Source organism: Nicotiana tabacum, chromosome 4 (genome assembly GCF_000715075.1).
Source record: "Nicotiana tabacum cultivar K326 chromosome 4, ASM71507v2, whole genome shotgun sequence".
NCBI classification, from domain to species: Eukaryota; Viridiplantae; Streptophyta; class Magnoliopsida; order Solanales; family Solanaceae; genus Nicotiana; species Nicotiana tabacum.
The window spans coordinates 11,907,086-11,922,705 of NC_134083.1; the positions used below are offsets into that span (position 1 = coordinate 11,907,086).

General features: G+C 35.4%; 1 protein-coding gene and 1 long non-coding RNA gene across 2 annotated transcripts; one reads left to right on the forward strand and one right to left on the reverse strand.

Moving 5' to 3' along the window:
- Positions 1-6,381: 6,381 nt before the first annotated feature.
- Positions 6,382-7,249, reverse strand: LOC142180185 (uncharacterized). The gene is made up of 3 exons (XR_012708343.1): positions 7,143-7,249; positions 6,773-6,854; positions 6,382-6,657 (listed from the first exon to the last, which is right to left on the reverse strand). It is a non-coding gene; the product is annotated as an uncharacterized LOC142180185 (long non-coding RNA).
- A 2,391-nt stretch (positions 7,250-9,640) lies between these two features.
- On the forward strand, positions 9,641-10,759 carry LOC107763779 (non-specific lipid transfer protein GPI-anchored 10). Its single transcript, XM_016582277.2, has 3 exons — positions 9,641-10,076; positions 10,170-10,244; positions 10,359-10,759. The coding sequence occupies exons 1-3, from the start codon at positions 9,713-9,715 to the stop codon at positions 10,505-10,507; spliced, it is 588 nt and encodes a 195-aa protein (XP_016437763.1). The 5' UTR covers positions 9,641-9,712; the 3' UTR covers positions 10,508-10,759.
- The last annotated feature ends 4,861 nt before the right edge of the window (positions 10,760-15,620 follow it).

Genomic DNA, 15,620 nt, shown 5'->3' on the forward strand with positions numbered 1-15,620 from the left:
TTGGAAAATGTTTTCTTTTTTCTTGATAGGGAAAACATTTTCCTCTAATTGGAGGAAAATGAGTTCATGAGAAAAATATTTTCCAAAACATTTAAGCCAACCAAACATGAACAGAAAATATTCTTAATAATATTTCTATTTAGGGTGGGGGTGGGTTAGGGGTGGGGTGGGTGGGATAGGTGTGTTGGGTGGTGGTGGGGATGGGGAATAGGGTGGGGAAGGTTGAAGAAGAGTTTTGAAAAATGTTCTCTTTTCTTGATAGGGTAAATATTTTTCTCTAATTAGAGAAAAATGAGTTTATGAGGAAAATATTTTTCAAAACATTTAGTGGGCGTTTGGACATAAGAATTGTAAAATTCCCAAAAAAAAGTGAAAAAAAAATTCAAATGAAAATGGTATTTGAAAATTAGAATTGTGTTTGGACATGAATATAATTTTGGGTTGTTTTTGAAGTTTTGTGAGTAATCTGATTGAAAATTTTGAAAAACAACTTTTTGGAGTTTTTAAAAAATTTAAAAAATTCAAAAATGCTTCTTCAAATGAAAATTGAAAATTTTATGAACGAAAGTTGATTTCGAAAAAAAGTAATTTTTTTTTTGAGAAAAAGGAAAAGAATTCTTATGTCCATATGGGCTCTTAAGCCAACCAAATATGAAAAAATTAAAAAAAAAAATTCTTTGTTTGCGTTCATACCAAACACACTCATTAATGATATAATTTACTTATTGTATTAAGATCATTTAATAATATTCGATAACCCTAAGGAGTAAGCACTAAGCAGTGGACCTGACCCTCGTTTGCATGATCATGCTCTTAAGTATATCGGACCACAACTCAGTACTAATTGTTCCCGTTGAATTTTGTTCCCCTATTTTCTCTGCTAAATCTTTTCAAGATAAAAGGAAAATTATGTATCGCGAAATTCAAATTCCTATAGGAAAAAGCATATGCCATTGTATTTATAATGCTCTCGTCATATGATAACTGAATAAACACTAGTTAAAAATTCTCTGTTTGTCTAATAGTTTTACCTTTTCAGTAAAATATATATTCGAGAAAAAAGTCATACTACAACGAACGCAACATGTAAATTATATCACTAACATGAATTTCAGTGCTAACAATAATGAATACTCACACCTTATAAATGATTGCTGGGCTATTCCTGTATAATAGCACGTCTTTCAGGAAAGTAATCAAGTTGGCGCACTTAGCTAAATAATAAGCGGAAAAGGCCCTTGAACTATTTGAAATAGCTTAAAAATGTCCTTCGTTTGTTTTGGGTATCAAAAATATCTTTGTCGTTTATTTTTTGGACCACAAATGCCCTAAATTGTTAGTCTTGTCATTAAAGGTGACATGACAGTCCAACTGGGTTAGATTTGCTCACATGGCCATCCACCTAAGCAATCCAACACGGCAAAATTATTTTTTCGAATTTTAAAAAAAAATACAAAATCAACACTTATTCCGAAAAAAGTAAAAAAAATCTGGAAAAATTATTTTCCGAAAAAAATAATTTTCGAAAAAATATTTTTTCCGGATTTAAAAAAAAATACAAAATCAACACTTATTTTAAAAAAAGTAAAAAAAAATTCGGAAAAATAATTTTCCGGAAATATTTTACTTTTTTCGTAATAAGTGTTGATTTTGTATTTTAATAAAAATTTTCGAAATAAATAATTTTCCAAAAAGTGTTAATTTTGTGGTCCAAATGCCATTAAACCGTTAATTTTCCGGAAATAATTTTTTCGAATTTTTTTTTTACTTCTTTCGGAATAAGTGTTGATTTTGTTTTTTTTTTAAAATCCGGGAAAATATTTTTTTTGGAAATTATTTTTTCGGAAAATAATTTTTCCAGATTTTTTTTACTTTTTTCTGAATAAGTGTTGATTTTGTATTTTTAAAAAAATTTCGAAAAAATAATTTTACCATGTTGGATTGCTCAGGCGAATGGCCATATAAGCAAATCTAACCCAGTTGGACTGCCATGTTACCTTCAATGACATGACTAACAGTTTAAGGGCATTTGTGATCCAAAAAATAGACGGCAAGATATTTTTGGTACCAAAAACAAACGGAGGGCATTTTATTTTAGGTAGTTCAAGGGCATTAATAAGAGACTATGTTTCTTGTTCTTTTTACCTCTAATGGTATCTCAATGCTTAGGGAATTAATTAGTTCCATATATGAAGAAACTATCAACGTGTTCGCTGGGTAAATTTCACAGATGATCATATAGCTATGATTTTTTTTTACTAAAGTCATATAATTTTATTTTCTCTCACAAAAATCATATAACTATGCCTCTTTTTCACCAAAGTCATATAACTATATTTTTTCACACAAAAATTATAAAATTTTTATTAACTCACACAAAAATTATAGTGATTGAAAAATATAATTTTTCAGTAGTATTTCTTCTCTTTATGGTTTTTATTTTTTTATTTTCAGTCTAATAAATAATAATCCAATTAAAATAGGGATGAGCCCATCCGACCTGGCCCACCCGACCCAATACTCAAGTATAAAAATTTAAATAATACTAAAAGTGAAGAGTAAATCCTTCAAAATATGATACTATCTTTTATTTTTCTTTTCAAGATTTTAATTCAAATCGATAACATTTTTATTTCAAGTGCTATCTAATTATACCTTTTATTTCTTATTTTTTTTATCAGAATCTCATGCATTCCGAACTAAATTTTTTATGATGGAAGAATTCACTTTTAGTATTATTTTAGCTTACGTATATGGGTATTGGGTCAGATCAGGTTGAGTCATTCCTATTTTAAGAGAAAAATATAAAATTAATAGGCCGGCCGAAACTAATTCATTCTCACCCAATATATATATATATATATATATATATATATATATATATATATATATATATATATATATATATATATATATATATAGAGAGAGAGAGAGAGAGAGAGAGAGAGAGAGAGAGAGAGAGAGAGAGAGAGAGAGAGAGAGTTTTAAAACGGCTAAAAATATACCCATATTTCTCCTATTTTAATTGGATAATTATTTATTAGACTAAAAATAAAAAATAAAAAAATGTAAAATAAGAAAATACTATCGTAATTTTTTTTTTCCGACCACTATGATATTTGTGTGTGTTAGTGAAAGTTTTCTGATTTTTGTTATATGATTTTTGTGTGAGAAAATAAAGTTATATGACTTTGATGAAAAAAATCATAGTTATATGATTTTTGTGTGAGAAAATAAAGTTATATGACTTCGATGAAAAAAAGTTATTGTTATATGACCATTTGTGAAATTTACCCACGTTCGTCACGTTCGTGCTTAATGTTTCAATTTAATTTTCTTTCGGAGCAAAGAAGAAATGTATCAATGTAGAAAAGATACTCAATTAGTATTATCGTCTGTGTTTACTGTATCATTATGGAATTGAACTTTGACTAATTGGCCACAAAGCATCAATTTGATCACTTAAATTACCCTACAATGTAGAGAATAGTGGTGCAGTAGCAAATTACTTTAGTGTGATAGTATCACCAAATTTCATAGATATTTAGCCAAGACACGTTTCAGTTGATTTTCAGAACAAGTTAATTAACAGTTCCTTTTTTCTTCTTTTTTCAATAGAATGTTTCATGCTTGGCCTTTGGAGCAGGTTGAAAGCGAGCTGCAAGATGTTTGTCTGTTTTTACTTGGCCTCACTTAGGTTTATGATTTTCTTTATGTTGTCGCTGTCTTTTAAGACATTTCATCTTTTCATTTTTATTTTTTAATTTTATATTTATTACTCCCCTGTTTTAATTTATGTGATAAAATTTGATTTGACACGAATTTTGTAGGCGTATCAAGGTTGAGGAGGTCGTGGGGCTATGCGTAAGATGAGCAAGGGCACATCAATCAGGCCAGGCGAAATTCCGGTAGAATTTTAGAAATGTGTGGGTAGAACAGGCTTAGAGTGGCTAACCGGGCTATTTAATATTATTTTCAAGACGAAGAAGATGCTGGACGAGTGGAGATGGAATACAGTGGTACTGTTGTACAAGAAAAAAGGTGATATCTAGAGTTGCAATAACTATAGGGGTATAAAGTTACTAAGTCATACCATGAAAGTTTGGGAGAGGGTGGTGGAGGTGAGGGTGAGAAGGGCGATGTCTATATCCGATAACCGGGTTCATGCCGGGTCGTTCAACTACAAAAGTTATCCACCTTATTAGGAGGTTAGTGAAACAGTACACGGATAGGAAGAAGGATATGCACATTGTATTTATTGACCTGGAGAAAGTGTAAGACAAGGTGCCTAGGGAGGTCCTTTGAAGATGCCTGGAGGCAAAAGGTGTGTCGGTCGCTTACATCAGGGCGATTAAGGACATGTATGATGGAGCAAAGACTTAGGTTAGGACTCTGGGTGGGGACTCTGAGCATTTTCCGGTTGTTATGGGGTTGCACCAAGGATCTGCGCTCAACCCGTTCATATTTGCCTTGGTGATGGATGTACCGACGCACCATATTCAAGGAGAGGTGACATGGTGTATGTTATTCGTTGATGACATAGTTCTGATTGATGAGACGCGATGCGGCGTTAACGAGATGCTGGAGGTTTGGAGACGGACCCTTGAGTCTAAGGATTTCAAGTTGAGCAGGATGAAGAAAGAATACATGGAGTGCAAGTTCAGCGCCGATTTGAGTGAAGCAGGCATGAACGTAAGGCTTGGGTCATAGGTCATCCCCAAGAGAGGCGGTTTCGAGTACCTTGGGTCAGATATCCAGAGGGATGGGGAGATCGACGAAGATGTCGCACACCATATTGGGGTGGAGTGAACGAAATGGAGGTTAGCATCTGGAGTCCTGTGAGACAAGAAAGTGTCACTGATGCTCAAAGGTAAGTTTTATAGAGCGGTGGTTAGATCAACCATGTTGTATGGGGCAGATTGTTGTCCATTTAAGAACTCACATATCCAGAAGATGAAAGTAGCAGAAATGAGGATGTTGAGGTAGATGTGTGGGCACACTAGGATGGATAAGATTAGGAATGAAGATATTCAGGAGAAGGTGGGCGTGACTCCTATGAATGACAAGATACGGGAAGCGAGGCTCAGATGGTTCGGGCACGTGCGGATGAGAAGTCCAGAAGCCCCGGTAAGGAGATGTGAGCGGTTGGTTTTGGCTGGTACGAGAAGAGGTATGGGTAGCCTAAGAATTATTGGGGAGAGGTGATTAGACAGGACATGGTATGGCTTCAGATTTCCGATGACATGGCCATTGATAAGAAAATGTGGACGTCGAGCATTAGAATTGTAGGTTAGGACGTAGTTGAGTATTGTTCTACATCGTTCCGGGTGTGAGACTAGTCTGATAAGGTTTTGTCTTAGACTGCTAGTGGTTAATATTGTCTTCATACTATTCTTCCATTTTTTATAGTACCAGACCTTATTTACTTATTGTTGTTAATGCTTTTCATCTATTTTCTAGTACTTATGTTCCTGTTATTATTTCTGTGTTTTCTGTTAATGGTACTGATTTATGTGATTTATTGTCTCTATGCGTCTTCTTGAGCCGATGGTCTTTCGGAAATAACCTCTCTACTTCTGCGGGGTAGAGGTAAGGTCTGCGTACTCACTACCCTCCCAGACCCCACTTGTGGGATTTCACTGAGTTGTTGTTGTATTTTATTATGATTGATTCTTGTATAATACTTATAACATTTGAAAGCTCTTTATATGAGTATATTCTAATTGAAGCATATGAAAGGCCCAAATTTTACTTCTTTCGTATTATTGAAAATTTCATTTTTCATATATGGGGAAAAAATTGATAGATCACATTTAATCCCACAAGGGAACTTGATGACGTGCAAAACACCAAAAACTTTGACAACACTCCTAAGTCCTAATGAAACGAAGAAGCACATCGACTTTGACAAGAGCATTGTAATTTAGTTGAATTTGTTTTGTTTTTTTCTAGTACTTTCAATTTCGAAAAAAATATGCAAGTAATGTGATCAAGTACTACCCCTTATACTTCATATGAAGATACACCCACATTACATTGTACTTGGTAACTCATACTATTAAACATGTGAAGTGGAGAAACTGTCAAATAGAAGTAAATTCACTGTTTTGAGTAGCCAAATTTGAGCTTGTTAGAATTAAGTCCAGCAATTGCACCTATAATGAATGAGTTTAACATCTATATATTGATAGTGTATAACTTTTTGTATTATCGGATTAAGATGACATATAGCAACTCTATGACATAACATAATTCGACAATATATAAAATAAAATAAATGCCTGTTATAATAAGTTAAAATGCACTAGTATTATAAGAATCAAATGCATTATCAATATATACAAACTTAAATCCACAACAATTCAATCATTAGACAAAATGAGAAGATCTAAAGCCAGTGGGACTAGGCATTAATTAACAGAAATAAACAAAAAGTGTTACAATTAGGTGGTACAAAATTATGTTCTGATTAGCATGAGCTTACTAAGGGCATTTGTTCTTCTTGTTTTTCATCACTGCCACTTAAATCTTGTATCTCCAATATTTCAACTCTCCGATTTGTCTTCTTCCTTATTTTGATGGCTACGTCTTGTGGTACAAAATTCCCACAAACAATTACTCTGCTATGATTTTTCTCTATGAATCTTGTCTCCAGCTCTACATCAATCCCCAATATATAACAGTCAAGTCAATTCAGAATCTTTCTTATAAATTTGATCAAATTAAGATTAAGTAACAGCTTTTAACAATCCGATTAAGAAGCATAATTTACCTGGTATTGTGAGAAGTGCCCGGCTTACTTTCATGTAACATCCTTTGCAGTCTATGTTAATCCTCATCACCATGCAAAACAACTGCATGCTTGAACATTCATTAGGCAGTGAAAACTTGCAATTAAAATAATGCAAATATAATAAATAAATAAATAAATCAAGGGCAGGAGGGGTATGCGACCTTTGTGCAATAGGTTCAACTGAAACTTTATATTTTGGACACTGAACATAAATATATATGTAAAAAATTACTAAAATTTTCACAAATATTAAATTCTGAAACAATAATTTTAAAAGTACAATGAATTCAGTACTAAGAACCTCCTATCGAGAATCCTGGTGTGTCACAGTTAGGAAAATAATAGTTACCTTCTGAGTCATGAAGAAGGAAAGTGTTCTGTTTCGGAGTTAGAAGGAGATGATGGAGTACCAAGATTTGGAAAGATTATGTATTGTTTCATTTCCTTTTCAAGTCTTATCGATTAATTGGAATCTGATTCCTGCCTAACGAGCATTTGCACATGAGGTAGTTAATATCTTCGTTATTCTTGACCTCGTGGGAAAAGCATCACTTTTTTGTTCTAAAAAGACCTATATATGTTTGATATTAAAGGCATCTCCTTTTGGTGTCTAATTATTCATATTCTACAGTTGAAACTCTTCCCCTCCGCACTTAACCTTTCTTCTCAAGAATCTACGTTTGGTTACCATTTAAGTATTTCCTTAGCTTTTAGCAAGGTAGCATAAAAACTGACTTGGAACGAGTGAATCTATTCTTGATATTTTTGCATTATCTGAACTTTTTAAGTATTGGAATATCTTAGACTGGTGTAATCCACCTCATACTTCAAGTTTCTCTTGAAACTTTCTTGAATAGAGACTTAATTTCTTTGCCCAAGAACAATATGGGAAAAGCAAGCAGCTGTAATTATAAAATTCAGTCAAACCAACCAGCGGATTTGTTTCACAATATTTTGTTTACTACACCAAAATCAAAAACTTAATTTTTCTAACGGAAACTTAACTATTACAAAAACATAAATATGTCTGTATGTCACAAAAAACAAAGCTACGACGGAAAATACTAAATCTGAGATGCACATTTATGATCGATATAATTTGCACAAGGGTTATAAATCTTTCCGAAATAATTTTATTTTTTTTCAAATGGTTGGATTCTAACATTCGAATATTGGCGAGTGACATAAATATGATATTTATGTGCCGCTATTGATTTTTTTATCCCGCTAACAGAAGTTTTGGGGGAAAAATCCTGTGTCAAAAGTATAAAATACGATGGGCACGATTTTACTTAGCAGCTATTTTGGTGATCGTCATCATTCTACCACAATTCCTGACGGATTTCTGCTCGTCTGAATTTTTGGTGCTTCAGAATTCTTTGCGTCTTAAAAACATTCTAACCGGTGTGCTTTAAAATACTGGCAAGAGATTATTTCCCAAAATACTTTTTAACGGGAACAAAATATAACGGTGGTTTATAAAAGGTTCAACCATCATAATTTCACCATTGTGAATCGACTTCCCTTCAACATCATTTACTTTGTTGATTTGCCCGTGAGCCGAGGGTAACCTCCTTTTCTTTTTTTTTTTCTTTTTTTAAATCTCTCTCAAATTAGTAGAATCTATAGTGTTTTCGCACTTCCCCTCCAGCGTGACTCGAATCTAGTACCTAACGGTAGTGGGTGAAGGTGTTTTTACCAACGGATAGCAAAGGTGATTACCTTAAACAAGTTAATACCAGCCTTTACAAGTAGAAAACCATGTGTTTAAGCAGACGCAAATGTATGTATAGTAAAGGCATTTATTTAAAGAGACAAGTCATACAGTTTCATAGCTTTTTAAAAAGGTATCTCTTTTGCAACTTCCCAACTCAAAGACTTGCATACTCTCACTACACCTGAATACAACTTGCGAATTTTCCATCTATTTGATCTTCTTATTGGAATAACAGCTTTATCCGAATCGATGAATCATACAACAAAGATACCGCAGAAGTACCAATACAATACTTTCTGCAAAGGCTTCTTTCTTTTATTGTAATTTGCCCTTGAAAGAAACTCATTTAAACCCTTAAATAACAGGCAGAGAGCTGGCTTTTTAAATTTTTCAAAAAAATAAATAAATATTTAACAGTTCCTCGTATATTTTTATGCGATGTACTTGTTTATATAAAAAAAATTACACATCAGCACCTTGCGGCAAAATTTACTTGCTCTAGAGGCTGGATTGGGAACATAAAACTAACTAGGATAGTTTTGCCGGTGAAAATTGAAAACTAACCCATTCTACATCATTTTCTTTGAACCAAGGTTTCTTGCTTTACAGATAGAACCAAGGTTATACATGACGTTAATTAGGAGGGAATTTGATTATCTTTATTGTAATAATCAATACTTGTTCTGTTATCCTGAGGTGCTATGTATCGCCCACTCTTTTTCAATAATGACTGACCCCAATTGCGCCTAATTATGAGAAGATAGTGTGTACTAAAGATATATAGATGCCACTAACAGACGCTTAATGATGGTTTCTCAATTTGATGTTAAAAGAGAGTAGTCTTTATCCTCTTTGTACCTTTACAACAATGAACAATTTGTGTGAATATTGTCCTTCATCTTCAAGCTGTCTTTTTTTTCTCAATGAAGATAATAATAAGTAAAATAATGACTCATTTTTTTGAATGATAAAAGCGTGGAGCATCTTTATCATAACAATCGGTTCTTTGACTGGGAAGAGATGAAGAATAAGATGTGTGTGAAATGTATGATAGTTCCACACTCAATGCATGCTGTGGCTCACACTAAATTTATTCACTTCACTTTCTACATATAAGAGTCCATACAGTAAAAAACCAAGTTCAGTTCCTTATCCTAATTTCTTCATTAAAGAAAAAAGAATACTAAAGGGTTAACAACAATATGGCTTTTTCCAATTTCCTACCTGCTTATCCTACTACTACTGTTCTTATTTTTTCACTTCTTTTTGTTCTTGTACCTACCACCCATTCACAAACCTTTGGTAACTTACCTGCAGGCCCCACCGTGTCGTCGTGTGGGCCACTCCTGTTACAATTGGTTCCATGTGGACCATTCGTGCAAGGCGCGTCGCCATCACCGGTAGATCAGTGTTGCAGTAACCTCAGGCAACTCTATAACCAGCAACCAGGTTGTCTTTGCCTGTTGCTCAATCAAACAAGCCTCAGCTCTCTTCCTATCAACACCACATTAGCTCTTCAGTTACCACTTCTTTGTAACATGCATGTTGACAGATCTACCTGTTCAGGTATATAACAATAGAGATCAATGTTAGGGAAAAATTATCCCTTCTTTAAAGTTACAATGCATTATTAATTCGTCCCATTTTTCATACTGTCAGTTTCTGAAGGATTGTCTCCTAATGCACCAACACCTCAAGTTTCCTTTGGGACAAAAACCAATTCAACTGTTGCTGGTATGAAGTTTTTATAGACTGTAAAACTAGCATGTAGAAATCTACATTCTCCACAGTTTTGATAATCAATGTTTCTATGTATCTGTTCAATGTTTTTGCCTTCTTGAATTTCAGCTTCGCCGATGCAGACAGTAGCACCTAAGACAACCAGCATTTTGGGATTTGGCTTTCACAATAGCTCTGCTTCTGCTGTAAACTATAATGCGAAGGAGAGTTTGATGATCACAGTGCTTACTTCTTGGGGTGCATTACTCTGGCTCTAACCGTTTCTGTATTATTTGACTAAAAGTTTAGCTCAGACAAATGTATGTAGTTTACTGTTCCAACAAAGAAATCTTCAGATTTAAGACACTATAATCTCAACAAGAAGTACTACAACTTAGGAAAAATGATGAAGTAGGACTAAGAATTTTGCATACAGTAGACATGATATGTAGCAAGTATGTGCTTTAGGTACACTTATTGTAACAGAAATGTTGTTCTATTACAGATTAGTTTGTCCACTCATTTTTAAACTAGTTATTCCCCTCACCTTATTTCCAGAATCATATGCCGATTTTATAGCAGATCTTTATGCTCATATGCCAATTTAATACTAGCATATCGTTATGTCTATACCAATGACTGCCCAATAATATCTATGGACAAATATTCTAGAAGTATTGGTGACATATTCCCTCGAAGTAGCCTAGAAAAGTTCAGCTTCTATTTATGATTTATCACATCAAAGAACAGGAAATTTTCCTCTTAACCTTTCATTAGTGAAGCCAAATATTCAAATCCTTTTGCTGTAGCAAAATCTATGCCTTTCCTTCATCAATCTCCTACAGCAAAAATGAATAGCTAAGCATAGAGTTGGGTGAGAACTAGACTCACGGGCTCCAGCTGTAAAAAAATCACTTATCAAACTAAAAGCAATATGAATATTTCGAAATCATTCAGTCATTTGTATTCTTTTCCGCATGAAGACTACAGTTTCCCATTTGTATTCTCTTCCAGTTAGATCCTTGAACAGAGGAGTATCCTTGTACACAATGTCTAATGCAATTACTGCAGATAAAAGATGTCAAAATTAAACAGGTAAGAACCCTCTAAAGGAAATTTGAGAGATAACATTAGAAGAAAGGAAAAGATACACTAATAGAGCAAATTACAGTATCTTTATGTATTAAAAATATGGATATCAAACATAGTTGTGAGTTTATGGTTGAAAGATAAAAAATCACTTGAAAGTCTGCAATTATTTGAATTGGAATGTTTTTGCAATTGGAAGCTGGAACCATATAACAGTACGTCATGATAACATTCTATAGATGGTACGTTCACTTCAAGAAGGCTGTGAAACATGCAAATTGCAAGACGTGGTATGGTCATGAACAGAGGCGGAACCAGGATTGAAAACTTATGGGTTCTGGATTCTAGTCTTTTTTAAGTTGTTGAATTCGAAATTAAAAAGTTCACCTAAAACAACCGCGTCGGCTCCCTTATCATAAACATATTATTAGACAAAACAAAATCTAGGCATTCCATCAACTCTATTGCATCAGTAATTAATTGTAACGACCCGATCAGTCGTTTTGAGCAGTTGCACTTCGCTCGGTAGTTTACGGGCATGAGTAGCTCCGTATGATGTATTATGACTTATGTGAATCGTCGGTTTTGGTTTTCAGGTTATTCGGAATCGAATTGGAAGAATGAACTTCATTGTTGAAGCTTTAAGTTGGAAGAGTTGATCAAGTTTGACTTTTGTGAATTTCATCCCGGAATGGAGTTTGATGGATCCATTTAGTCCGGATGGTGATTTTAGACTCGGGTGTATGCCCGGATTTACATTTGGATGTTTCTAGAAAGTTTCGACACAAATTGGCGAAAATTGGAAATTTGAGGGTTTGAAAAATTCATAAGTTTGACCGAAAGTTGACTTTGGTGGATATCGAATCCGGATTGTGGTTCCGGGAATTTGAATAGCTTCTTATTTCATTTGGGACTTGTGTGCAAAATTTGAGTTCATTCGAGGTTGATTTGATATGTTTCAGCGCGAGTTTTGAAAGTTGAAAGTTCAAAGTTCATTTAAGTTTGATTTGAGATGCCATTCATCGTTTCGATGTTGTTATGTGTGATTTGAGGCCTCGAGTAGGTCCGTGTTATGTTATGGGACTTGTTAGTATATTCAGACGGGGTCCCGAGGGGCTCGGGTGAGTTTCGGACGAGGTTCGGATTTGTTTGGATCATTTTTGGCTAAATTGTTGGTGGCAGATCTGGTGTGATCGCATCTGCGGCTGGTTGCGCAAGTGCGATGGTCGCAAAAGTGACGAAGGAGTCGCAGTGGCGAGATGAGTGCTAGGTGAGGAACACCGCATAAGCGGAGGTTTGGAGTGCAAATACGTATGCGCAGGTGCGCAGTGATGGGGTGCATGAGCGAGGTATTGCGTAGGTGCGGATGGTGGCTCGCACCTGTGATGTCGCAGAAGTGAGTATTTTGTCCGCAGGTGCGAGGGTCGAGTTCTCAGCTGGTTCTGCAGAAGCGACGCCGCAGAAGCGGCTAATTGTTCGCAAAAGCGAAGATGCTGGGCAGAATGCTATAAATCGAGGTTTTTGGTTCTTTTATGATATTTTGAGATTGTGGGCTCGGATTGAGACGACTTTTGAAGCAATTTTCATCACAAGGATTGGGGTAAGTATTCTACACTTGGTTTGGATTTTATTTTATGAACTCATCTTCATTTTTGGCAATTGGTTAATGAATTTTAAAGAGAATTTGGGGGGTTTTGTCTAAAACTTCATAAAGCAAATTTTTGAATTTTGAACATCGATTCAGAGTCGGATTTGGGTGAAACTAGTATGGTTAGACTCATAATTGAATGTGTTATCGGATTTTGAAAGTTTCATCGAGTTCCGAGGCGCGGGCTCGGGTTGGACCTTTTGGTTGATTTTGGGCTTTTGAGTAAAGATTCGACCTTTATCAATTGGAATTATTTCCTTAGGCTTTATTTGACGTATTTGAGTTGCTTTTAGCTAGTTTCGAGCCATTCAGAGGTCGGTACGTGCGAGATCTTGCTCGGTATTGGATCTGACTTATTCGAGGTAAGTAATACTTTTAAACTTGGAGCTGAGGGTATAGACCCTGATTATACGTATTATGTGTTTGGTGTTGAGGTGACACACATGCTAGGTGACGGACGTGTGGGCGTGCACAGTGTGAATTGTGACTCAGTTATTTCTGTGGTACTTTGTAGTTACCTGATCTTATCTGTAACCATGAAATCTCTACGTACTAGAGCTTTTGAGCTGTGATTCATGTTAGCAACTATGTCTAGGCCACATGCTTATTCTATTGGGACCCACCGATGTCATTGCCGCTATTGAATTATTTGCTTACATTACAATTACATACTCAGACATACGCATTCATTTGCATATCATATCTCAGTCTCTATCACCATTTATTAATACATCACACCATCATGTTGGGATGATTTTTCATGACATTGTGAGCCCGAAAGACTGGAGAGATTGATGACAGGGCCTGATGGTGAGGATTTATGATGGGATCGGGTTGCATGCCGTAACATGTTATATTGATTTATGCTATGATTGGCTTGTTATAGTGCTTGGGTTGAATGAGCCCCTCCGAAGTCTGTACACACCCCCAGTGAGCGCAGGTACCTACTGAGTGCGAGTGCCAAGTGATTGGGAGGATTGAGTAAGTGTGAGGGCTTAGTGGCTGTGAGGACTGAGTGTCTGTGAGGACTGAGTGACCGGGAGGATTGAGTGAATTGATACTCTGAGAGTATGCATATGATTTTATCACTAAGTTGTATCGCATTCGACATGCACACTTGACATACATGCATAGAGGTATTTTTCCTCATGTTGTACGGTATCACGTCATTCATGACTTCTCATACATATTGACATGTAGGCATAAAGATGTATTTTCCTCATGCCATTTGAAAACGAAATATTTGCCTATTTAAAGATTTTGGAAAAAATCATAATTTTACAAAACGTACTCATATTTTGGTGATTTCGGTAAAAAATTTAAGTTTTCACTGATATACTTGGAAAGCAGGCCCATTTTCTCGGAACTGTGAACGAGCTGAGCTTCTTATCTCTCAGCTACTTCTTTTATTACTTCCATTATGTTGTTATGAACTGTTATTGGCTATTGGTGTTGGATCCCGACCTGTGTTCCAGCTCGTCACTACTTTCAACCTAAGGTTGTTTGTTATTTATCATAGGGTCGGTTATACTCATACTACACTTCTGCACCTTGCGTGCAGATGTTGGATGTTGATGTTGCTATGATCGACGAGAGCTGGATTTGAAGATGTACTTGCATTCCTGTTGTAGCTGTCTCTTGTTCATGGTAGCCTTAGATTTATAAAAAATCTGTTTATGTACATTTCGAACAGATGATATATTTTTTTTATATCAGCTTTGTAAATTCTAATCTTAGAAGCTCATGATTTGTACTACCAGTCCTTGGGAACTTCTTGTATAAAGGCAGTTTTATTATCATTTCTTTTCTTAATAAATCTCATTTAAATTGGATAGTTTTTAATTAGCTTACCTGACGGGTTGGGTTAGGTACCATCATGACTAGGTGATTTTGGGTCGTGACAAGGTGGTATCAGAGCTCTAGGTTCATAGGTTCTACAAGTCATGAGCAAGTGTCTAGTAGAGTCTTGCATATCGGTATGATGACGTCCATACCTATCTTCGAGAGGCTACAGGGCATCTAGTATAAATTTCCCATCTTCTTTCCTTATCGTGCGACATTAATTGAGCTTGAAATGTAACTCTCCGAATTCCTTCCACGCATTCGTATGCACATGTTAGCGCTCAGTATCAGTTGTGCATCGATGGCTTGTGATTTCATGGATGAGGTGCGAGATGTGATTTTGGTGTGCTGATGATGGGCCAGTCTGGAGGACTTGAGATCGGGTTTTGACTATAGCTCGAGCATGGGGATTTCGGTTGTGTGAGCACGTACTTTTGGACTTATATGTCCGATAGCATCCCTATGAGTGAAATTTGTGACTCTATGAGTATGATGTGACTGCGGAATATATTCAGATGGTTTGATTGTGACGAGAATAGTTTGTTTGAGATGTAAAAAGGACTATTGGGGTGCTAGATTGTTGTCTTGATGTGACGAGAATAGTTTTATTCCATTACTTTGAGCCAAGTGGGGGAGTCTGCTATCGACGAGTTGATTGCACGGTTATGTGTTGTATTGGTTTCGGTTTAGGGTATACTTGTGAATCGGTTATGACTTGCAGAGATCGAGATCGAGGATGGCTCGAGTAAAGAAATTTTTGTATACGGGCTATGTTACACTTTATGGGTATATGAGAATCATGGGATGATTGA